The sequence below is a fragment of the Physella acuta genome, unplaced genomic scaffold, assembly GCF_028476545.2.
Source record: "Physella acuta isolate Inbredline_101_S28 unplaced genomic scaffold, ASM2847654v3 ptg001111l, whole genome shotgun sequence".
NCBI classification, from domain to species: Eukaryota; Metazoa; Mollusca; class Gastropoda; family Physidae; genus Physella; species Physella acuta.
This window is the reverse complement of record NW_026732628.1, coordinates 192,026-217,684: the sequence shown is the minus strand read 5'-3', so window position 1 is coordinate 217,684 and position 25,659 is coordinate 192,026. Positions and strand designations below refer to the sequence as shown.

Sequence of the window (25,659 nt, the reverse complement as noted above, 5' to 3'; positions counted from 1 at the left end):
TTGAATTTTTCAAAAGGCTATAACTTGAGTACTATTTCAGATAGATAAATGAAATTTCACATGTAAGTAAAAGATCTAATTCTCTACCTTCTGTTAAATTTTGAGTAATTTCCGTTGACGGTAAGTACTAATTTACGCTATTTCCGATTTCTCAAAAACGCATCTAAATTTATAAAGTACTAATAATATTGCGCACCATTATGAACATCTTTATTCGGCGTTCGCTTGGTGTGCAATACTTTTTTCTATGAGATTCTATTTTATTTTAAATAGTTTATGTATTTAAAATGGATTAAAAATCATAACTATATCCCGAGTTCCCATCCCCTGTTGTTTTATATAAGAATATTCGAGAAAGTTTGGGGGAGATCACTCCCGGTTTATTATATCATAGTGAAGATGTTAGGCTTTAGTATTATGAACAAATAAAAAAGTCAATTATACACCTAATATTAATAAATTGTAATTCTAGTTCTAGATTTAGTTCTAGATTCTAGGAGGGCATTCTAAGGCAATATCTAGATCTAGAATCTAGTGCTAGGGAGGCCTACAACTAGATCTATTACTAATAGATCTAATACTTCTAGTGGACGTCCTACGAGTAGGAACCTTTATTTTATTACATTTACAGTACTATACAAAGAGGTTACAAAGGTCTTGTTTCATTTTCAAAATAGGGTAAGATCCGTTTCTAGTCACTTTTACTATTTTTGTAATCATTTAATTAATCATTTTTACTATTTTCGTAATCTAGATTTTTATGTACTTGGTCTAGGCCTAGCAGCTAGCTAGATCTAGATTTAATTAATTAATGGCCGCAAATCTGCTGCAAACCAAAAACGTTAAATTATTACATAAAGAATCAAAGATAGGCCTAACTTCATTATTTAATATTTATAGGCCTATTTAATTTATTAAATATAATAATATTAATAAATTTAGTATTTATTAGGCCTATCCTATATTTAATAAATTTAATATAGAGAATCTATAGTATTCTATAGGCCTATTTCTTTTCATTTTTAGATCTACTAATTTTAATCTACTATTCTATTATTCTTGTTTCCTTTTGTGACGCCTTTTGTCGATTAAACTTAATAAAATTAAAACATTAAAAAATTAATTTGCTACAATCGACTTTCACTTTATTTATATTTAATTAAATATATTTCAATGTTCAAATAAACCATGGTTTACCGTAACTCTAGTTACCGAAACTCAACAAACATCCGATAATTTCCGAAGCTAAACTAAGGTTTTACCGTTCCTAGATCTACGTCGTATCTAATCTAGATCTATACTTTATTACTTTATAGATTTGTAGATCTACTAGGGTTTTCGCTTCGTGAAGTCTCGTTCTCGCAGTTTCGTGGCCACCGTGTTTTGGGCGGACATATAAAATATCGAATCATTTCTTTCTGATTGTAATTTAATTGTATCGTAATCGGATAGATTTGTATTCGAAACTACCCATGTATTTACGTGGCTAATAATTAACATAATGATGCTAGCTTGACCTAATTTCTTTGTTTGTCTTTCACGAGGCCAACGAGAGAAAGTCACTCTTATACAGCTTGTGTTTGAAGTCAAAATAAACTAAAGCAGGTGCGTGTATAATTGACTTTTTTATTTGTACATAATATTATAACATCTTCACTATGATATAAAAATAGAATTATATAATAAATCAACGGTCGAAACAAACCATTGCCCGTACAGACGACCATATTAAACCTCCTAGGACGCCATTTTATAGGCCCTAATGGACACGAGCGAGAAAACTCTCAAACTCAAAGGTATTTGAGAGGTGTATAAATTAGTTTAAAAATCAGGCACGGCGTAGTTACAATTAATATGGTTATAAAATCCTGTCTGTCTGGTTTTTTTTGGACTTTACTAAAGATTGGATGTATTTGATGTTTATAATATTTTCGGTAACTAAATAAAAATTTTAAAAAAAGCAAAAACAATTTGGTTTTCACGTGTAATGGCGACATAAACAATGGCATCCTGCTATTGGATAGGCCGTCATTGATTTTATTGTACACATTGTAAGCTAAAAATAGAAAACTAGGTCATGGGTTTTTTAAATTTGCATTGTCATTTAAAAACTTGATCTGCAAAGTTTTGTAAACAAATAGTTATCGATCACTAAGTTACTGTACAGCCAATCAATATTTGTCTTACGAAAGTGAAACATCCGGTTATAACTTAGGCTTGATGAAAATAAATAGAAATGTAGCCTTAAACTCAACAAATTATTTTCAAGTTCTCTGGATTTGCAACTTTTATAGCATTTATTCTAAAAATATAAAATTTCTAAATTAATTTTAGGCTTAAGTTTTTATTTTTTATTTTTTTTTACGGTCTAAATCTAAAAAGCAAGTTTTTATTCCATATCAACAACATTATGGAAGGAATCTCGTCAACTCGCTCGTCTCCATTAATAATCTAAACGCTGATTCCGGGAAATGTGAAGGGGTGGGATGGGCTTTGACGGACTGGTTGATTGAGTAATAATAAAATACTTCCCCAGAGTAAAAAAAACATTTTTAGTAGTACTGACGTAGTGGGGGTAAATTTATGCCGATGGCTGAGAAAGTTAGATGAGAAGATCTCGGGTAATCTATCGTTTTGGCGTAAAATCGCCCGCGACTAGTAATGTGAAAAACAGGTGACTCCTTACATTTTAATAATTATTTCACGTTTTAAGGAGGATTTATGTTTTAAAAATACAAAAATGTTTCCTTGTTTCATTTATGTACCTGTTTTTAAACAATTGAATTAAAACTTTTCAGTAATAAATGAAGACTAGCGATATTTCCAACAGATGCAACCATGCTCATTTACTGACATTTACTGTAGCAGCCATCTTGTTAAAGTTTTATAGACTTATAGCGCAAGATTCAGGCGGAAGTCACTCTATTTTACAAATGGCTGCTGTTTATATAGCAAATCTTGCTTGCAGACACTGCTGTTTAAAGTTAATTTCTGGCCTATAGGCCTATTGATATATTTAGCCATTGATTTAGCTTTGTTATTCATTTATCTATAATATTTGATACAAACATATCACAATATACTTCTATTACAGCCTTGACAATGAGGTAACGTTTTCGTACATTAATAGCAGCGGGCGATTTTACGTACCCAAAACGATAGATTACCAGATCTCGTAATCCGTAATAGGTCTAATCTAATAATATTAAGGCCGCATTTGCGCCGTTCGCTCAGTGTTACGCGTAAGGCCATCTTTGCGCGGTTCGCTCCGCGTTACCCTTAACCCTTTGAGCCCGCCAGGCCGGTAAACCGGCTTCAACATTAGGCATATATGTCCGAAAAGCCGGTTTTCCGGGCCGATGATCTAGCGTCATATTCCTAGCGGCCGGTATACCTTCTAATTAAATATAATTAGCGGAAGACTGACTAAAACTGGGCATATGTATTTTTGTGCTGGATTATGATTCTAAAAATAGATTTTAGGAAAAGTGAAAGTGTTTATATTTCGTAGCGATGCCGCCGAAACGAAAAGCTGAGCCACAGCCATCGACTTCAGCACATAAAGTTGGTGCAAAAGATGAAGCAAAAGACCGAAATATCAACAAAAGAAGTGGAATGACTGCATCTCATCAATACAACTACTTATTGATTCTGATGAAGAAGATAATATTCCTGGTCTATAATGTGATGATAGTGACGTTGAATTTGAGACTGAACACAGTGACATTGAAATTGACAGTGACAATGAAACTGTTCGAGTACGTTCTAATGCACGTGGTGCCAAGGACAAAGACTTGCCGAAACGAAAAAAAAAAAACTGTTTACCTGTGCAAAACATGCGAAGTTTTTCTTTGCATCGGGTCCGGCAGTGATAGCTGTTTTGAAAGTTATCACACAAAAGTGGACTTCTGGCGATGAACTAGTGTGGCCAGGTATCAATAATAACAAAACATTTACTAAATGTAAATTGTTTTCTTCTATGTTCTATCAAAACAATAATTATGTGTTCGTTTAATATACATTGTTCTGTTCAAACATTGTAAAAAAATTTAAAGAATTTCAGAATCTTGCTGCATTGTTGTTTGATCCTGAGTCTGGATACCAAATTTGGCTTGATTATCTCAAACGGTTCAAAAGTTATAGGCAAAGTTAGAAGCAGATAAGTAAAAATTGGTTTGGCCCTGGGAGCTCAGGAAATGGGAGAAATTAGGCCAGGGAGGCCAGGGCTCAAAGGGTTAATCTTTACCCTAGGTGGCACGCGATCTAAAAAAACATTTCAGGACTGCCCGATTTTTTTTCCGTTGTAACAATTTAATGTTGACATAGATCTAGGTCGAGTTTTATATTATTTCAACACCTAAGAGTCTAGTACTAGTAAAAAAAAACAGTACAGTGTACTTGTAGTGTCAATAAGTGGGGCAAATGATAGTCCTAGATCTAGCAGCAATCTAGCTAGATCTAAATCAAACTGTCCTTTAATTTTTAGGCCTAGCTATCTAGCATGCGTGATAGTAGATCTAAGTCTATATTATTTATCCTATGTGAACTTAAAAAAAAATCAATTTGCTTGAGGAGGGGGGGGGGGGGTGGGAGGAAGAGAAGTAAAGACAGACGATCTCGTGAACTTGTGTTCATTCTATGACGTATGCTTTAGGCAGTAGCGTACGCAGGGGGGGAGCAGGGGGAGCGGCCGCTCTCCCTCTGGCCATTTTCAGAAAAGTGGCGCCTTTTTGGAAACTCAAAGTTTTAACCAATGATATTTGTTAAAAAAAATTTTGGTCGGCACATCTATGTAAATCACAAGATTTCTTTTTATGCAGAAATTAGCATTATTGTACTAGTCTAGTAGTGTCTACGTTTACAACACGTATTAACAGCTGCATCAGTTTGCCATTCTAAAAATAACCACTACGATGCATTGTAACGTTTAACAAAACCTCTACGGGTAGTACCACTTAGCAAGAGGGGTGTTAAGTTTAAGGCAACTGTATAATGTATTTGCTTACGAATAATTGAATTACAAAATGTTATACATAAAATTTCACACATAATTACTTTATATATACAGTTTGAATCGTGTGATTAATTAAAAAAAAATTACAATAGAGAAACAAATACAACTGATGTGGCACCTCTATTTAAATTTACTTATGAGCAAACTGCGTAGTGGTGGGGAAATTTTGACAAGGTCAACAACGTCATCACGATGAAGTAGTAGTATTCTTACAGTCTGGGCGACAGTGATTACGATTACAAAGTATATGAAACAGTTACAACCCCCCTCCCCCATGGACCCCTCTGTAAAAATAAACATTGTCATAATACCACTACTACTTATTTAAATCTATTTCTGTAATATATATTTGTGTAATATATATGTATGTTTAGAACAGTCATCTAAAAACTGACGCTATGTTCACTCTGAGTTGGTTATCTCCCCCCCCACCTCACCACCACAATTGTGTAGAGCGACATTAACGTCGCCCCGCTAAGTATACACTGGGTTGGATAACTGACCTAAAGTGACCGGACAGTGGTGAATGAAGTTGAACCCCCCCCCCCCCCCCAACCCACCCCGAACTGATCTGTTAAGTACATGTAGAAAAACGCGTAATGATGTACCAAAGTACCATGCCGCCAGAAAATAAGCTTTTTTGACGTAAAACTCTGAATATTGTTTTAGCAATTACCAGTAAAAAGGCGTGTGAGCAATACAGTGATCTAACCCATACCTATCACTATGTTAAAAAATGATCTTTAAAGAACACAAAGAAGCAGTAGTTAATTAAAAATGTATGATCTGAACTAAAAGACCGTTATTTAGTTAAATGTAGGCTGTTAAACTGTTATTCCGAATGTTTTTCTATTATATCGAAAAGCGTGATTTTATACAAACTCTGATTTTAAAAACTTTTATTATGCTGTATTACTTTAGCATTTATGATGACGATATATTAAATTCTGATTATAGACAAAAACATTTTATAAACACGAATAGTGTTAAATAATTTCATTATATTCTAAAGTAATTATTTATTTGTTTTGATATTTATAATTAAATGTGTAGATATATACATATTTATATTAAGAGAGTGATTATTTCCCCTTATTCACTTGTCTTAAATAATTTCCCAGGAATTATTATGTAAGAAATTTTTTTTACACGAATTACAAAACAGATTGTGTTACGTTCATTGTTTTTGGTTTTAGTGTGTGTATACATTTTTGTTTTTGTTTAGATTGATACAATTTATGGTTTGTCGGCCTACATTGCGTGTTTTTTCTTATTTCTTCGGAGTGCTACTTTCAATTTATTTTACATCATAGCGAAGTAATGACATACAGCTAGTAATTATATATATATATATAATACACGTATATAATACACATATATAGAACGTGTTAAAACTTCGGCGCCTTTTTGTTGCTCTTTTCGCTCCCCCTACAACGAAAACCTGGATACGCCTCTGGCTTTAGGCCTACTGAACTCAGTGACCTCGTGGGCAGTGGTGGGATTTTCCAGTCACGGTATAGTAAATGTAATGCAAGCAATCAATTACGCCAGTGACGATGTTTGACATTTTTTTTAAAAACAAAAGAATCATACGTCATATTTTCATTATGAAAAAAAAATGTAAAAAATAAAAAAAAAAACCAGTCGTGCTAACTGGGGTCTATGACTACAGTCTACAGCTGGCACACTGTTGACTCAACCACACAGCATGTGACGGAATAGTAAAAAGTAAGCATTTTCAATTACAAGATGGCAAATCCAACCTGCAAGACAAGTAGTCTATTCCTTAGGGGCCACGCTTTGCGAGACGCGTAGTCACTTCGTAATATTAATTATTATTAGTTCTAAGCATAATACTAATATTAATAAATCATAGTCATCATAACTCTTCTCTTAGCTAGTTAATTAATAATTATTAATTAGCCTACATACCACTTCCAACAGTTAGTGATACCCTAACCCTAGCCATAGGTCACTGCACATGTGCAGAGCTATCTTTTGCCGACTAAGTGGAGACATTGGGGAGAAAAATTAATCTTCTTCTGAGTAGTCACTTCGGAGAAAGTTAGATGAGAAGATCTCATAATATTAATAAATTATAGTCATCAATTCTTCTCTTAGCTAGTTAATGGACACAAGCGAGTTGGCGAGATTCCTTCCATAGTGTTGTTGACATGGAATTAAAAACGTGCTTTTTAGATTTAGACCGTAAAAAAAAATAAAAACTTAAGCCTAAAATTAATTTAGAAATTTTATATTTTTAGAATAAATGCTATAAAAGTTGCAAATCCAGAGAACTTGAAAATAATTTGTTGAGTTTAAGGCTACATTTCTATTTATTTTCATCAAGCCTAAGTTATAACCGGATGTTTCACTTTTGTAAGACAAATATTGATTGGCTGTACAGTAACTTAGTGATCGATAACTATTTGTTTACAAAACTTTGCAGATCAAGTTTTTAAATAACAATGCAAATTTAAAACCCCATGACCTAGTTTTCTATTTTTAGCTTACAATGTGTACAATAGAATATATGGCGGCCTATAGAATAACAGGATGCCATTGTTTATGTCGCCATTACACATGAAAACCAAATTGTTTTTGCTTTTTTTTTAATTTTTATTTAGTTACCGAAAACATTAAAAACATCAAATACGTCCAATCTTTAGTAAAGTCCGAAAAAAACCAGACAGGCAGGATTTTATAACCATATTAATTGTAAATACGCCGTGCATGATTTTTAAATTAATTTATACACCTCTCAAAAACCTTTGAGACTTTTCTCGCTGGTGTCCATTATTAATTACATACCACTTCCAACAGTTTTGTATTATTTTACAAAGTGACTACGCATCTCGCAGAGCGTGGTCCCTAAAGAATAGACAACGCGTCTCGCAAGTTCGATTTGCCATCTTGTAATTGAAAATGCTTACTTTTTACTTCTCTATTACATCCGATGTGGTTGAGTCAACAGTGTGGCAGCTGTAGTCTGACGTTCATAGACCCATAGTTCGAACCCGTGGTTAGCTCGGCCGGTACTAGTCTTTTTTTTTTTACTTTTTTTTCATATTGAAAATATGACATAGACTAGACCTATGATTATTTTTTTTTAATAAAATTTCCAAACATCGTCACTGTCGTGATTGCTTGCTTGCCTTACGTTTACTATCCAGTGAGTGGAAAATCCCACCACGGTCGGCTAGGTCACTGAGAGTTCAGCAGGCCTAAAGCATACGCCTTAGTCGTTCACATGAGATCGTCTGTCTTCACTTCTCTCTTCCTCCCAACCCCTCACTCTTCAAGCAAATTGAATTTTTTTTTTTAAATTCACACAGGATAAATAATTTAGACTTAGATCTACTATCACCCATGCTAGATAGCTAGGCCTAAAGGTTAAAGGACAGTTTGATTTAGCTAGGTTACTGCTAGATATAGGACTATCATATGACCTCACAAATTTTCCTTGACACTACACTGTACTCTGTACTGTTTTTTTTACAAGTACGAGACTCTTAGGTGTTGAAATAATATCAATACACTTAAACTCGATCTAGATCTATGTCAACATTTAATTGTTACCATGGAAAAAAAATCGGGCAGACCTGAAATCTGTTTTTTTATAGATTGCGTGCCACCTAGGGTAAAGATTAAGCGTAACGCGGAGCGAACTGCGCAAAGGCGGCCATTATTTTATTACTTCTGGAGTAATTCTTACCTGAATTAATAATTTGCTAATTTAAATAGCATCCAGAAGAGGGTATTACAATAAATCTTCTGGAAGGGGGTGGGCTGGGTGCTTAAGAAATGTCACATTCATAGTATGTTATTTTGTCTTTCTTTTGGGGAAATTGTGATTTTTGTAATGGGGGGGTGGGACATAGTGAGAATTTGGGTGGTGGCTTTTTATGACATTGGTGTTTAGTGAGAATAACTAGTAATATGTCAGCTACCTTTTTGTTTGCTGTAGCTTGTTGATTATACTAGACTAACATTGAGTACCCGTTTCACTAGAATTATAGGCCTATATATTTTTACTGTTATACTAATTTGGAAAAAATATTGTATAAAATAGTTACTGGTCAAAACATTATGTACATTACTACTTGTTGAAAGATATTAGTGAAAGAGCAAAGAAATAGCTAAAAAATTTGACACATTTAAAATAACATGGCTACCAATACCTATAAGAAAAATTAAAACAAAATTGTATACATTATTAGTCAACACAACACCATATTAAATGCACACATTTAAATTATTCCATCCCGAGTATCACGAGATTTGAACTGGGCATATGCCTATCCAATCGGTAGTCTCGCTTCGTCTTGTGATCTGCCCATCACGCATACCTACATGGTACATCTACTGCTATGCTAGCTTAGGGCTAGGCCTTAGGGTTATTCAATATTGGCATGACGTCATTTTTTTTTTCAGGATTGGCTTAAAATTTAGTTTAGTCAACACGTGATTTTTTTTTTGGCTCATTTGAACTCGCCGTGTAGTCTAGAGATAGGCCTAAATAAACTTTATTAAAGGACTAGGATCGGGTGCGAGTAGTCTTATTTAATATTATCATCTATTTTAAGGATAACCGTTCTAGCAGAATGTTTCATGGTTATCCAGCGATACTGAATTAGGGAGAAACACAGATTTAAAAAAATTAATTTGCGAAAACCAGCATTTCTTGCTGGGGAAAAAAAGGCCAGTGACGTCACCAACAATCGCATAATGGTTGGTATACATAACAATTGTCTTCACCATATCCACTGTAAAGTACAGCTTGACGAAATGACACAGGGCTCAGGGATTCACTATTTTAATTTATTTTATATTTAATAAATAATATAAATACTTCATATTATATCGATATTTCCAGAACAGGCTGGTGTAATTAATATGAGTGTTTGTTATAATGATTAATTTCATAGTGGGGCAATTTAATTAAACATGTTCAGTCTTATTCTTAACATTGAAAAAAAAAGTTGTCAACTCACCGCTTCATGTCCCTATGTTGTGTTGAGTTATTAACTGAGATATTTCCCAAATCATCGTTTGAATCTTCGAATTCTGTTTCCACAATATCTTCATCAGACAATTCATCACAAAATCTCATATCACTTGCGGTGTTAAACATTTTATTTTCATTTAATTCAAAGAGTCTGTCTCAAATCGACTTCACTAAAAATCCGAAATGGCGTAAGCAAGGCATGCTCGGTTCAAGCGTTTTCTTTCGCTTTTTTCATAATAAGAAAATAAGTTTCGCATTTTATGTGTGTTTTTTATAAATGCTAAAACAATTAGGAAAATAATGCAATTTTAAAAAAATAAAAAAGCTTAGGGATTATTATTAAAAAATACACATTTCTGCGTCGATCTTATAAGAACGATAGCTAAGGGAGAGAATTGAAAAGAGTTAATAAATGACTGTAGTACCCCAACTTATTCATAGTCTTTTGCGCTCATTTAAACGAACGCGCCCGTTTCAATTTAATTAATGAACAATTATAATACTCCAAGCTTATCCGTAAAATACCTACAACATTTGCACTTGATCAATCCCCGCTAATTATGTAATTATATTTTTTTCCAACACCAAAACAAAGTAATAAAAAGTAAATTCTTTTCCACTAATGCAATGTTTTTTATAAAGGGAAGTAATTGTGTTTTCCTAATTTATCAAAGGGAAGTAAGTGCTAAAGGACTAAATAAAGACATATTTGAAATTTTTTTAAAAGATGATATTTTTTAAAACTTGTGTTTAATGAACATGCCGACAATTATTACTTTCAGTTTGAAAAATGAAAATTATTTCCCAACACTTTCAATATTAATTTTTTAACTCATAAATTTAGACCATAAGGACTTTAAGAATTTAACACTTGAAGTATCTACGACAAACTTTTTACACTTTACATATTACATGTTACATACAGAATTGAGCTTTATATATTAGATTACTAGATCCTTAATTAAATTTAAAATATATTTGGCCTTCAGAAATACTAAGAGAGAAAAAGTAATGATAAAATTTTAATTTAATTAGGCTTAGGCCTATGAGTCTAACTTTAACTAAACTATTACTGGTGAAGTATACTAACTATCAACTATCAATATACTCTAGGTTCTAATTGTTAATTAAGTAATTATAGTCTAATACTCATAAACTATACAATTAAATAATTGTATTTACTATATAATTTAGTGATAGCAATCAAGAATAATGTATTGGTTGAATGACTGGTTACATTAACATTAGGCTAGAGTCTAGCAGATATACAGAAATACTATGACATAGATTTAATTAATCTAATTAAATTTAAAGTAGCTAGGCCTACTTTAGCCTAGTCTTGGCCTATATTTTTTTAATTAGTATTAGCTTCTTCTAGATTTTAATAGGTAAAGAAGAGCAAGTAGTAAAATATCTTTTTTTTTTACATTTGTATCTCATACATAGTCAATCTTTATTTAATGTGAACTACTACTAGATCTAGTAATTAGGCTACTAAAAGTGCCTTTAGCATGATTAAATATTAGTAGTACTTCTAGATCTAGTCAGTCAATATTACAAGTAAGCACATTATTGTAAAATGTAGTATGTTTTAATTGTCATATTTCTGCTATTCAACTAAGCCAGGTAAACCCACTATTCATATCTTATCTTTATTTATTTTGAATTTCATTTATCAAAGTAGACTTGAAAAATTTCACAGTTGAAAACAAGCATCAACTTGGCTCTCACTCTTTTTCTTAGACATAATCATATTACTTTGCAAAAAGTAATCAGTTGAAAAACACACACATATATTACAAAGATGAGCAAAGAAAAACGTTAACGAAGAAGCGGAGGTCCTTTAGGTACAATTGTTGGCTGAATAACCAAATATCAAGTGCAGCTGTAATCAGGCAATCAAGACTACCCCATTGAATATGGGTGTAAGTAATGCAAATATTCAATGCCGCAGTAATCAGGCCCTCAACACTTACCCATTAGATATTAGCTGTCAACATGAACATTTATTTGAATTTTAAAATGCACTGACCTACACAAAGTGTTATTTTTTAAAATAATTTTATCTAGTTCATTAAGATATGCTTCTTTTATTTTTGCCATTCAACTTTTTAAAGGTTCAGTTTGTAAATTTTTAAATATAAAGCAAATAAAATCAATTCATTTATTTTGGGTTTTTTTATTGATAATTTTACTACATTAGAAAAAGTTTTGCATATCCGTCCAGACAATTGGAGCAGGTGGCAATAATGAGTCCACCTTGGTCACTCAAAATTCATGGCTCAATACAGCAGGCTTTTATAATGCTTTCAGTGAATACCCAGACCTGCAAAATAAATCAAGTAGGCTTACTAATTACCCTGCTGTGGCTATAATTATAAATAGAATTCAAGCAATTAAAATTATTGATGTCTGCTGTAAGTTAACTGGGTATGAATAATTTAAAAAGACACATATTTAGGCCTATTATTAAATATAGAAATATATAGTCTAAATATTTTGAGTAGCAAATATAAGTGCTAACATTAGTATTAGTCTAGAAATCCAGTAAATTCAGAGGACAAGGCAAAATTTAAGAAATTGTGTGATCTTAAGTCATGCTTTAAAATTTAAGTTTTAACAGTGTTCATCAAGTAAATGGTGTTTCATAGTTAATGTAGTGTGACTTGAGTTAATCATCTAGATCTATCTACTGAGTATCTAACACTTTGACAGTGTGACAGCTTACAAGTGTATTACTGGGCACTAGAATATAATAAAATAAATTAAATATGCTAGCAAACTAAATATTACTAGATCTAAATAATAAAGAATGATCTTACTTTGGCCACAACTACTAGCCCTGGGCTTCCAATGTCTTCATAAATAATCACAAGTCCATCTGTAAAGTCATGTTAAGTGCATTTTTGCGTATTTAAAATGAACTAGTATATGGTATATAGCTAAATCTAAATTCTAGAATCTTGAGGCTGACTCACTAGAGTTGTGGTTTTTGATTGGATAGATTCCGATAGATGTTTACATTTTTGTCAGTTATTTATTTTTATTCATATTGTCTATCAGCTGGACAAAAAGCAAAAAAAATAGGTTCCTGAATAATTAAGTTTCTTCAAATATTGTTGCTGTTCTGCGGGTGAATGGTTTTTAAAATAAACTTAGGACTAGCACTATAAAATACATAGAGAAGACCAGTGCTAGGCTAGGGCGTCAACATGGCGGCGGATGTCAACAGGTGGTTTTGGTCACGTGTGTGCAACCTCTGTTAGTTTGACCTAGAAAATTGTATACATTTTATAGTGTAGGTCTTGATAAGTTAATTTATAAAATCTAGATTTAAATCAAATTTGAATGAAAAAGCTCATTTCTTTACATTCTACAACTGGAAGAGGACACCATTAGTGTTGTGTTCTTTCCGTAGTTTACAAAGGCTAAACCAGATGAGTAGAATAACAATAACGTCCCCTAGCCTTCATTGCACTACCTGTAAACAAATTAATATATCCATATACACAAAACTTAACACATGCACATATATTAGTTCCCAGCCATATGAATAAAATAGCATTGAAAGTTTTTACAATTGTTGCATTAAGGAAGCTGTTGATGATTTTTAAATCTTGAAACTGCCATGTTTTTTTGTTATCAATATAAATCCCGTCACAACAATTGATTTAGTTCCAATTTCTTTTATCTCTCCCCGGCTAACAGGACTTGAATTTAAGTGAGAGAGAACAAGTACTTACAAGTCCTATTGTGTACAAATATTGTCACAAAACTAAAAAAAAAATTAAGTGCAAATTAGTGCCAAGCTACCTAAAGAAAGCAAGTGTTTATTAAGTTATTTATGACAGTTTAGAAATGTAGTTAAAATTAATTTTAAAACTTTTATTACATATTTGGAAAAGATTAAGCACTTATTACTAACATTTAAGGACTAACTACAGCAAATCAAGTTTTGACTTTTTGTTATTATTAATATCTTAGTATTTCTATTTTTAAAAATAATTTTTAAGAAACTGGTAGCTTAAGATATTAATCTGCAGTCCTGATTGCTTTGCATTACTGGTTGTCTATTTTAAAATTACATCTTAGTAATCAGACTGACAAAAGTCTGGCATGTATTACAAATTTTGCCATGTTATCTATATATATAATTCTCCTCTGCAAGCCATTAGAAAACAAGCTGCAAGCTCCTCCTTACAGTCCCCTCTCTTTCTCTCTATCACTATCACTACCACCCTACCCCACCCCCACATGGTCTGCTGAGCTGTGGTCACGTTAATGTTTACAAACCGTACAGCCAGGTTTAGTGACGGCTATTAGGGGCAGATAATTAAGTTTGAACCGACTTTAAACTTACAGGAGGTAACTAAGAGGAGGCTGCTTTCACGGGTGGGGGGGGGGGGGGTGTAGGGTTGGGGTTAGGGGAAAGGAGGGGGGTTAGTGTTTTAAAGCAAATATTTTCAGTGGCAGCATTGGTACTGTCGAATTCACAAATTATGAATTACTGAAAAGTAGAAAATAAATCAACTAAATAGCGGTGTATGATACGCCGCGGGTCTGCTCGTTAGTAATAAGTTGTTTTGGTTATTTAATCACCAGTTTAACATTTACATTTTTTAATCATCAGTTCATATCTAAGAAGCTGTCCAGCATGGAGGTGGAAACAGATGTGTTAGCTGCAGTTTCATCTACTGTAGATGTACAGTCAAATGAATTAACAGGATTTTCATCTTCCGAAGATTTGAAACCAGATCTATCGACCATATTTTCATCTTCTGCTGGCATCAATACAGAATTATTGTCATTTTATAATTCTCAGAATATAAAACCTGACATGACATTTAAAACCACTCAAGATGTTAAACCTGATGTTACACCAGATTTTTCTTCTTCTGCTGACATCAAAACAGAATTATTGACATTGATTAATTTCCAGGATATAAAACCTAACATGTCATTTAAAACTTCTCAAGATGTTAAACCTGATTTTAATTCAGAATTTTCTTCTTCTAATGACATAAAACCAGAATTATCATTTTTTAATGTTCAGGATATAAAACCTAAAATGTCATTTAATACTTCTCAAGATGTTAAACCTGAAATTACATTTTCAATTGAAAAAATTAATAAGAAACCAGCTGCATCAGCAGTATTTTCACCATCTGAAAATTTAAAACCAGAATTATCATCTTCTGAAAATTTAAAACAAGATTTCACAACAGAATTTTTATTTTTTGAGGATAAACAAGAAAATGGACTTAAAGATAATCTACAATTGTCTGGGGACAACGAAAATAAAATTGTTTATTATAATCCAACATTTTCTCAAAGTTCTGAAAGTAATATGCATAACAATGTTCATTTTGAAGATAAGCCATATAACTGTGATGTTTGTCATAAAAGGTTTTCTCATAGATCTGGTTTAAAATATCACAAATATGTTCATTCTGGAGTTAAGCCGTATGAATGTGATGTTTGTCATAAAAGGTTTTCTCAAAGTTTTCATTTAAGAGAACATAAAATGGTTCATTCAGGAGAAAGGCCACATGAATGTGATGTTTGTCATAAAAGATTTTCTAGTTCTCAGTTAAGATCACATAAAAGGATTCATTCAGGAGATAAACCCCATGAATGTGATGTTTGTCATAAAAGGTTTTCTAGAAATTTTGATTTAAAAAAACATAAAATGATTCATTCAGGAGATAAACCTCATGAATGTGATGTTTGTCATAAAAGGTTTTCTCAAAGTTTTCATTTAAGAACACATAAAATGATTCATTCAGGAGATAAACCCCATGAATGTGATGTTTGCGGAAAAAGGTTTTATTCAAGTTCTGATTTAAGATCACATAAAAAATATCATTCAGCAGATAAACCACATGAATGTGATGTTTGTCATAAAAGGTTCTCTAGAATTTCTGATTTAAAAAAACATAAAAATGTTCATTCAGGAGATAAACCATATGAATGTGATATTTGCCGTAAAAGGTTCTCTAGAAATGCTAATTTAAGATCACATAAAAAAGTTCATTCAGCAGATAAACCACATGAATGTGATGTTTGTCAAAAAAGGTTTTATTCAAGTTTTGATTTAAGAGCACATAAAAATTTTCATTCTGGAGATAAACCATATGAATGTGATGTTTGTCATAAAAGGTTTTCTCAAAGTTCTAACTTAAATCAACATAATAGGATTCATTCAGGAATAAGGCCATATAAATGTGAGGTTTGTCAGAAAACGTTTTCATATAGTTCTAGCTTAAATCGACATATTATGATTCATTCAGGAATAAGACCACATAAATGTGATGTTTGTCATCAAAGATTTTCTAAAAATTCTGATTTAAAAAAACATAAAAATGTGCATTTAGGAGATAAGCCACATGAATGTGATGTTTGTCATAAAAGGTTTTCAAATAGTTCTAGCTTAAGTAAACATAAAAAAGTTCATTCAGCTATTAAAAGTAGAAAAGGCATATGATTGTGATGTTTGTCATAAAATCTTTGCAGATAAGAATGGTCTATTGCGACATAAAATTGTTCATTCTGAATATGAATGTAATATTTGTCTTAAAAGATTTTTATATAGTTCTCAATTAAAAGAACATACAAAAGTTCATTCAGGAGATAAACCCCATGAATGTGATGTTTGTCATAAAAGGTTTTCTAGAAGTTCTACTTTAAGAGAACATAAAATGGTTCATTCAGGAGATAATCCCCATGAATGTGATGTTTGTCATAAAAGATTTTCTAGTTCTCAGTTAAGAGCACATAAAAAGATTCATTCAGGAAATAAACCCCATGAATGTGATGTTTGTCATAAAAGGTTTTCTAGAAATTATGTTTTAAAAAAGCATAAAAATGTTCATTCTGGAGATAAGCCATATGAATTTGATGTTTGTCATTAAAGGTTTATTTGAAGTTCTAACTTAGGTAAACATAAAAATATTCATTCAGTAGTAAGGCCACATGAATGTGGTGTTTGTCATAAAATCTTTGTGGAGAAGAAAGATCTATTACAACATAAAATTATTCATTTTGCAGATAAACCACATGAATGTGATGTTTAATATAATGTTTTCTCAATATTCTAATTTAAGAACACAAAAAAATATTCATTCAGATCAGGGGTCTCCAAACTACGGCCCGCGGGCCAGATGCGGCCCACGAGGTCCTTTCATCCGGCCCACGGAGATCTTTTTGTTTACGGAAAAAAATGTTTGTTAGAAGTGGTTGAGGTACTTTGCTTTGGGTTTAAATACCTTTGCTCTCCGTGTTGCAAACATCTATGAAAACATTGTAATTCAAATAGAGTCGCTGGACAGCTGTTCCATGTTTTTGGAACAAGTACAGGGCAACAACTTGACGCACTTTCAGTAAAGTTGAGTTCCCCACATCATTTGAATGCAAGATCATCAAAGACCTGCAGTTTCAGTAACGGTTTTCTGACTAGGATTCAAAGGCAGAAGAAGTGAGACTGCTTCAAAACCCATTTAAAGCAAATGTAACCAGTTGCCCAGATGAGTTCAGATGGAGGTCATTGAATTGCAAGCAAATGACCTCCTTAGAGATAAGTTTAAAAAATAGCGGCAGGGTTTTTGTGTTTGCCCAAGGAGAACAAACTTGGACCTTGAGTGTGTTGTCGGCCGGACAGTGTTTCTTTCAGACTTTTTCTCCTGGAAGGAGGGGGGGTTGCATTTAAAATGTGTTTTTATTTCTATATTAATTCTATTTCTTTGGGGGGGGGGGGCACGGTGGACACAGCCACCCCAAAGGATGCATGGAAGAAACTCTACTCTGGCCCGCGAACTGATTTTTGATAGTTAATGCGGCCCTCGGGCTGAAAAGTTTGGAGACCCCTAATTCAGATGAAAGGCCACATGATGAATGTGATGTTTGTCCTATAAAATTTGCTCGTAAGTGTGATTTATTAAGACAATTTTGTTCATTTGGAAAAAATCCAAATGAATTTGATGTTAATCCTAAATGATTTACTCAGAATAGTTTAACTACACATAAAAAAACTTTTTTTGGCTATAAATGGTTTTCTCAACGTTCTCAATTAAGTGCACATGAAAAAGTTCATTTATGAGACAAGCTATATGAAAGTGGTATATGTCATTAAAGGTTTTCTAGAAGTTGTAGTCTAAATGATGTTTTTCACAAACGATTTTCTCAAATTTAAATACTCTAAAAAAATTCATTCTACAAGACAGAGGAATGTGATGTTGGTAAGGAAATATTTTCTTTTAAATTTACTTCATATAGTCAAAAAAATTCATCATGACTTAAAACCAATTTAAAGTCATTTTTTAACATAAAAAATTAATATCTATAGCAAATTATTATTATTAAATTTCTTATAATTTTTCTCTGCACATAACTTCCAATAGTGGGCCATGATTAATAAATGTTTGTATTATAAAAAGGTTCTCTTGTCAAAGAGTATACCTCGTCAATTATTGTACATACTCTAAAAAGAAATTGTATTCTGACTGTAAAAGGAAATAGCATCCTATTGTCAGCTGCATGTGTACATTTTTTCTTTAAGTATCCTACTCTTTTTTGTGTTATGTGTAAATATGTATGATAGGAGAAGTAAGCTATCACTTTAGGGACCCAGGGTTTTATTTTTATACCCGCATGGTTTTGTTCAGGCCACACAGTTAATTTGCCTGTTTCAGATTATATAAAATTGACAATGCACATTCATTGGGACAAGGGAGTTTACCAATTCTGATCAAACCAATTACACATTAACAATAACAGAAGCTAACTAAAATAAAACACGCTGTTTAACTTCAATGTATTATTTACATTTACTAGATGTTTACAATATAAGTACTGAAAAACAATTCTCATTCATAACTTTACACATTTACACTACTCACAAACAGCTCAGTCAGACATACTGCAACATGACAGAATATCAGGTTGACAGTTAATACAACCTCCATTAGACAAGTACAATGACATCAGACCAGCAGTCACAATGGCATCTGGCCAACAGGTACATTGACCACAAAACTTCTGAGCAGACAGCAATTTTTTTTGTAAAAACTTTTTCATCCTTAGCTAAATGCCTTTAATTATTATATTGAGAGGTATAGTATCTCAAATCATATGATCAGACTATACTGTCTGCAATGTATAACTCAAATAGACCATATGTTAAAACTTCCTCTCCCTCCCCTATTTACATGTCTTATGGAACTAACCCCAAGTTTCATGTTGCTCCAACCATTGCTAAGGCTTATGGTCACTTCCTTACTTTTGCTAAATGTTTTATTTTATTAAATTAAATGCATTTGTAACATGTTATATGTAGATTTTATCTTTCTTTACACCTCAAGTCAATATGAACTTTATGCCAAATCTCAGACTCCTCTCTGCATACTATGTGATTGAAAAGATAATAAAATAATTTTCTTCACAAAAGGCTATACAATTTAAAGATTAACCAAACATTTCAATGTCATAAATTAACATTAATTTTTTTTTACTAAAACAGCATAAAAATTATAAATTTGAAGAAAAGAAAGACTAGAGCTGCAATTGTTACATTTTGGTATCTTAGTTTCAACGTAATGTAATTTTGGCTAGTTATTATATAATTTATTATTCCTTACTATTAAAACAATAGCCTTGTAATCTAAATTCTAAAGCAGTGAATTATTACAAATTGTAACGTGAAAATTTTAAGAAATAAAATGGCTAAAGTGTGTGTCAAATTTTATTATTATTGTTTTTCTCACAACACTTTCTGTATGTAAATTCCAATGAGGCCAATGTGTTTTGAATGCTGGGGTGTATTTTCCTCTCTTGTGATGCTCCAAAGCCTGTACCTGCAAGTTAGGTAAGGTCAGTGTCGGACAACATTTGTTTGTTACTAATGTTAGTGTGAGCGGGTAAATGGATGTCTTATTTTGTATTATTTTATTGTGTGCGAATCTGCGTGAATGGTCCACTTGACAGCGGCTACAGGGTTTCCCGTTCCGCACGAAGCGGTCAGTATAAAAACTTACCGCTTGGATAATTTCTTTCTTTTGACCCGAGGCGAGATGTAGATCAGGTCAGTTTCTGTGTGGGCTCACCTCGTGCATGAAGGTATTTGTGTTTTTTATTGTATTTGTATATGTGTGATTTGTATGAAAGCGCCTGCCGATGTTTCTCGTTTTCTTTCTTTTTCGTCTAAAAAGAGATAGTGGGCATCGGCTTGCCTGGTATACTCGTGGTGTGTGTTCTTTTTTTGAAAGATTTGAAATGTATTTTGGTATTTTCTAAAACCCTTGGCGTGTTTTAGACCACGTGGTTTAGGTCACTATGTTTAGGATGGTTTCCAAAACTGGTTTGAGTGTGTTTGTGTATTTTACTTTTTTATTTTAAAGTATTGTTATTGTGGGTTCCCCACAATGACTAAGTTGGGCTCAGTCACAAGTAATTTTGTTGTGGTTGTCTTAGACAGTAATGAGTGTATTTTAGTTTGCCTCGAGTTTTAGGTTGCTGTAAAATTAATGTGTGTGATGTTTATTACAACGTCTTGTTGAGTCACTTGCTTTGTGTCTACCTCTATTTGGGGCCTTAGCGGGGTGTGTTAACTTTATTGTTATCAGTGTGGATGTTGTATAGGTAGACCAATGGCTTCGTGCTGCTCATTGTGTAGGATAAATTGGTTCTATAATGATGATTTTTATTGCACGTTATTTTTAATTGGCTAATTTCTTGGTTAGACAGTGATTTATTGTGGTTTTGAGAATTGATTTAGTATTCTAGGATTAGTGGTAGTAGTAGTTATTAGTATTTTACTCGAGGCTTTAGATATCTTTAGTAGTAGTCAGTAGTATATAAACATATGTATATTGATGTATATATATTTTTCCATGCATTTTCTTGTTTTCCTTTTCTTTTTTCTCTCCCCTCCCCCTTCCAGTGAAGTTGTTTGTGCAACTTGGCTTGATTTGTATGGATTGTTTTGTTTGATGTTTGGTGCGGATATTAGATGGCGTTTCGGTGGCAGTACTGGTAAGGATGGTTGTCTGTGTTTTCAGAGCCTAGACTCCGAGGTACCGAAGGTACATAATATTCCATTGAACGTTGTTTTGTTTGTTTGGTGATTGTTTAGTGTTGCATTAGGATGTTTTGAATTTGACTTAATGTTTACGTTTTTTTTTGTTCCATTTTATTTCATGCAATAAATTCTGTAAATTGTTAAAGTTTTTTTGTTTTATTTTTAGTGGTTTGTGTTTTTATTTAGACTAAGGTTAAGGATAAGATTTAACCACCGTGGGTTTCACCACGGTTGCACTGACCTAGGGAAGGGTATATAGATAATATGGTCAATTACATAGGTTTAGTCTCATCAAATGAAATATGGTCATTTATTCTTAGTCTTTATGTGAATCATCATCTTCTTTTCGTGTCCAAGAACATGAAGTAGAGTTCATTTTTCAGAGACTTCAGCACCTAAAGGGTTAGTGTGGTCAGCACTATGCCCAGCCGTCTTTGCTTTCCATAATGTGAGTCAGGTACACATCAGAGCTGGGTGAACTCTGGAACGTTCTACTGACTTTAACCTGCATTCAAACTCGAGACTTATTTTAGTAAATACTGTTAGTTTATTTAACCACATGCCACATACATTAATTTAACCTGCATTCAAGTTCGAAACTTAATTTTGTAAATACTATTAGTTTATTTATCAAAACAGTTAATAGCTGGCCACATACAATATGAAAAATACAACCTCAACACAAACGCAATTAGAAATGAATCTCAACAATATTGTTTACATCTGAGAAAAAAATTTATGTCACAATTTATAAACATAATTAACAAATTTAAAGAATCCAACAGGTAAATAAAAAAACAGAAATAGGCATATATTTAAGATTAGACAGAATTTAAGTATTTAATTTACAATTTAAAACCAAATTAATGTAAATTTAAAAAAAAATTTAAAAAAAAATATTTGTGTAATAATTAGCTCTTTAGAAATAAAGAGGAGAATTTGGTTAAGATAGTGTTAAAAGACTGCTAATTGTGACATCACTTCTACTGATGCACAAAGCCCAGTACAAAACATTAAGACCTTAATTGTGCAAAATACTAATGCTTTTTAAAATTGATAGAAATTGTGGTAATTTAAATAAAGTTTGATAATTTACAGGAACTTAAATAAATAACTTAAATAATATTAAGAGTTTAAAAGAAAAGCAAGTGTAACAGTCATCATCCAAAATTAAACTGTCACTACTATCAAAATGCTTTATTGGTTTGATAACTACATATAAAGTTGATACGATGACATAAAGAATCAAGTGTGTAATTTTTCAACACCATTTGTCTCGTTATGGGTTTAAATTAATCCTATGATGTAGCCTCAACAGAGATTGACGAGGTGTTACATCGCTGCAGATATTTCAGAAGAACTGTTAATTAACAAGTTTATTTTCTTATGTGTCCAATAAATTTCAATGTATATCATAAGCAATAGAAAAGCTTTATCATATGTTAAAGAAAAGAACATAAAAGCCTATACGGCTTAGCTATTACTAGTAAATGTGTTTACATAAATCAAATTACTAGTTATATAAGAAAATACAGTTACCAAAACTTCAGATAAGCTTCAAATAGAAAGAAGATAACACAGACTTCCAATAAATAACACAATACATTTCTTGATATGTGACAAGCAGATCTAAAAAAACTTTTAAAAAGTAAAAAAAACAAACTTTGCAGTATGATGGTATTGAAAGAGACACAAGCCCATTGTTGGAAATAGCTGTAACTTGAGCAAATTAAACATTTTACAATCCCCCCCCCCCCCCTCATCTAACTGTGATTGGGTATAAACAGAATTGGAGCCATGCAAAAAAAAAAAAAAAACACCAGTGTTTTTACTACCAATGTCAATAAAAAAAATTAAAAATTGCAGCATAAATTTACATTTCTTCAGTCACATCAGTTTTATAATATACGAGCCGGCCCGCGGCATAACATACGCCGCTTATTAGTTGTTGTTATTTCTACTTTTCAGTAATTCATAATTTGTGAATTCGACAGTACCAACGCTGCCACTGAAAATATTTCTTTAAAACACTATAAGTGGCTCGTTAAGGACCATAACCCCCCCTCCTCCCCCCCCCCCCCCCTACGTTTAAAATCGTTGGCTCTGCTTGTAAACATTTAGAGTGAACACAGCTCACTAAAACCATGTAGGGGTGGGGAGGTAGGGAGCGCGTTTGCAGCTTGTTTTCTAACAGCTCGCAGAGGAGAATTATATATATAGATTTTTCGATTGTGAGAGGGTTGAACTACTTGGTTCATTACCATGTGAGAATATCAGACAACATAGGCAGTCATTATAACATTACACGTCTAGACGACACAGGTGACAATTTATTGACAAGATGAAAATAGGTTTTTCTTCTGATATTTATTAAACACATTCTGCTTATAATCGTCATCCACATGAACGTCTCACGATTCACTCTACAGAGTCACACTGGTCATATACACCCTTTCACCAAGACTAAGATTAACGCACACAATACACAGCAACCAGTTTCTACACAAAACGTCACTATCTTTCATCATTATGTCATCATCACATCTTTCGCACCAACACCAACATACCTTGATTAACTACACATGATAACATTGTTCGTAGTGTGTCTTCAGTAGTATGGTTAAACTAGATGAATATGCCGTTTGTGTGAGATTAAATGTACCTGAAATGTCTCTTTACAAGGTGCAGGTCATATTCATCTGGTAAGTTAAAGCCTGTCACAATGACTACATATGTAAAGCTGCAAAGGTGTATGTATCAGTTGATGGGACAAATGGTGAGCTATAGAAACAAAGCTTTTTTTGGCAAATATCACAATTTTGTACATTTTCAACACCCTCAACTGATTGAAGGTTTAGATGAATCTTTTGATGTTGTTTTAGCCGACACAGATAAGGTGACGTGTAATGGCACTTCTCACATTTGTGAATTGATTCTCCATTATGTAATCTAATGTGAGCTTTTAGGTATTGTTTATCTGCATAACATTTTTCACAAATTTCACATTTAAATGGCTTATACCTAAAATGTGTTGCTAAGTGTAGATCATATTCATCTCCAATGTTATAACTTTTATCACAGTGGCAACATATGTAACATTTCAATGGAGTGTGTACAATTTTATGAGAAGCCAAATGAGATAAGGATTTAAAACTTTTTTGGCAAATGTCACACACAGAAATCTCAGTTGGAGGATCACTGCCTCTCTGTTCATCATTATGGTATAGTTGACAAGTTGTATAATTCTCCAGACCACATTCACATTTTTGCCCAGTTAAAGTCTGTAACTTTTGAGGTCCAGTTGTTTTATTTTCATGATTTAACTGCAACTTTTCACATGTTTTGAACATATTGTGGTACAACTCAGCTATCTTTTCATTAGTTAATGATACATTTTCTTTCTCCTTCAGTATTGAGCACTTGACTTCTACATTTCCACAATTTGAAGAAGTGGATCTGTAATCTGGTGGGTATTTACATGAAGATATCATGGTTTCCTCTCTGAAATTGTCCTTTAGTAAATCAGAAACAATGTTTTCTTTTGATAGAGCCACATGAACTTTTATGTGATGTTTTTTCAGCTTACTCTATTTTCCTGTGGTATATGCACAAAACTCACAGGCCATCCTATCCTTTGGATGAAATTCCTTTTTATGTGTAGCAAACAATGGCTCCTCTGCAACTATAAAATCACAAAAACAACAGCTTATAGCTTGCACTTCTGTGTGCTTTTTATTCCAACGAGCCGACCCGCTGCGTATCATACGCCGCTATTTAGTTGTTTTTTTTCTACTTTTCAGTAATTTATAATTTGTGAATTCGACAGTACCAATGCTGCCATTGAAAATATTTGCTTAAAAACACTACCCCCCCCCCCCCACGTGAAAGCAGCCTCCTCTTAGTTACCTCCTCTAAGTTTAAAATCGTTTCAAACTAAATTATCTGCCCCTAATAGCCGTCACCAAACCCGTCTCTGTGATTGTAAAATGTAAACAGAGTGAACACAACTCACCAGACAATGTGGGGGCGGGGTGGGGGTGGTTGTGATATTGATATAGAGGAAGAGAGGGGACTGTAAGGCGAGGTTGCAGCTTGTTTTCTAACGGCTCGAAGAAGAGAATTATATATATAGATGTGTTCGTAATCTTTCAAAAGATGAAAATGTTCTTGAACAGATGTCACAGTGACCTACTTGCTCTCTCATTTTCTGTTTGTTCTATAACACTAGAGTTATTAAATTAATCAGAGGTATCCACTTGACCAAACATTTAGAGCTGAAAGATAAATATTTGATACTCTTTAATTATTTAAAATTAAAAATGTAATTAAAAATCTTGTAATATTATTAGTAATAATAGAAAATGTTACTGACAACTAAGGTTCTTCTAATAAAAGTCTGAATGAGAAATATTTTTATAGTCCTTGCAGGGAAACACAAACAATGATATTGAACAACAAGACTTTCTTCAAGGCTAGACAGTCTAAATTTTACAACAGTTGGGCTCCATTACTGCTTAAGCAGCTTAATATAAACATGGTTAATTTTATTATAATCTATATATATAA

At 32.7% G+C, this 25,659-nt stretch overlaps 2 protein-coding genes across 2 annotated transcripts; one reads left to right on the top strand and one right to left on the bottom strand.

Annotated features, from left to right (window-relative positions):
- Positions 1 to 1,472: 1,472 nt before the first annotated feature.
- LOC131955866 (zinc finger protein 883-like) lies at positions 1,473 to 21,310 on the top strand. The gene is made up of 2 exons (XM_059320155.1): positions 1,473 to 1,605; positions 14,653 to 21,310. The coding sequence occupies exon 2, from the start codon at positions 14,677 to 14,679 to the stop codon at positions 16,504 to 16,506; it is 1,830 nt and encodes a 609-aa protein (XP_059176138.1). The 5' UTR covers positions 1,473 to 1,605; positions 14,653 to 14,676; the 3' UTR covers positions 16,507 to 21,310.
- A 2,509-nt stretch (positions 21,311 to 23,819) lies between these two features.
- LOC131955853 (zinc finger protein 181-like) lies at positions 23,820 to 24,584 on the bottom strand. Its single transcript, XM_059320137.1, has one exon. It carries the CDS (start codon positions 24,582 to 24,584, stop codon positions 23,820 to 23,822), a length of 765 nt encoding a protein of 254 aa, XP_059176120.1.
- Positions 24,585 to 25,659: the final 1,075 nt, after the last annotated feature.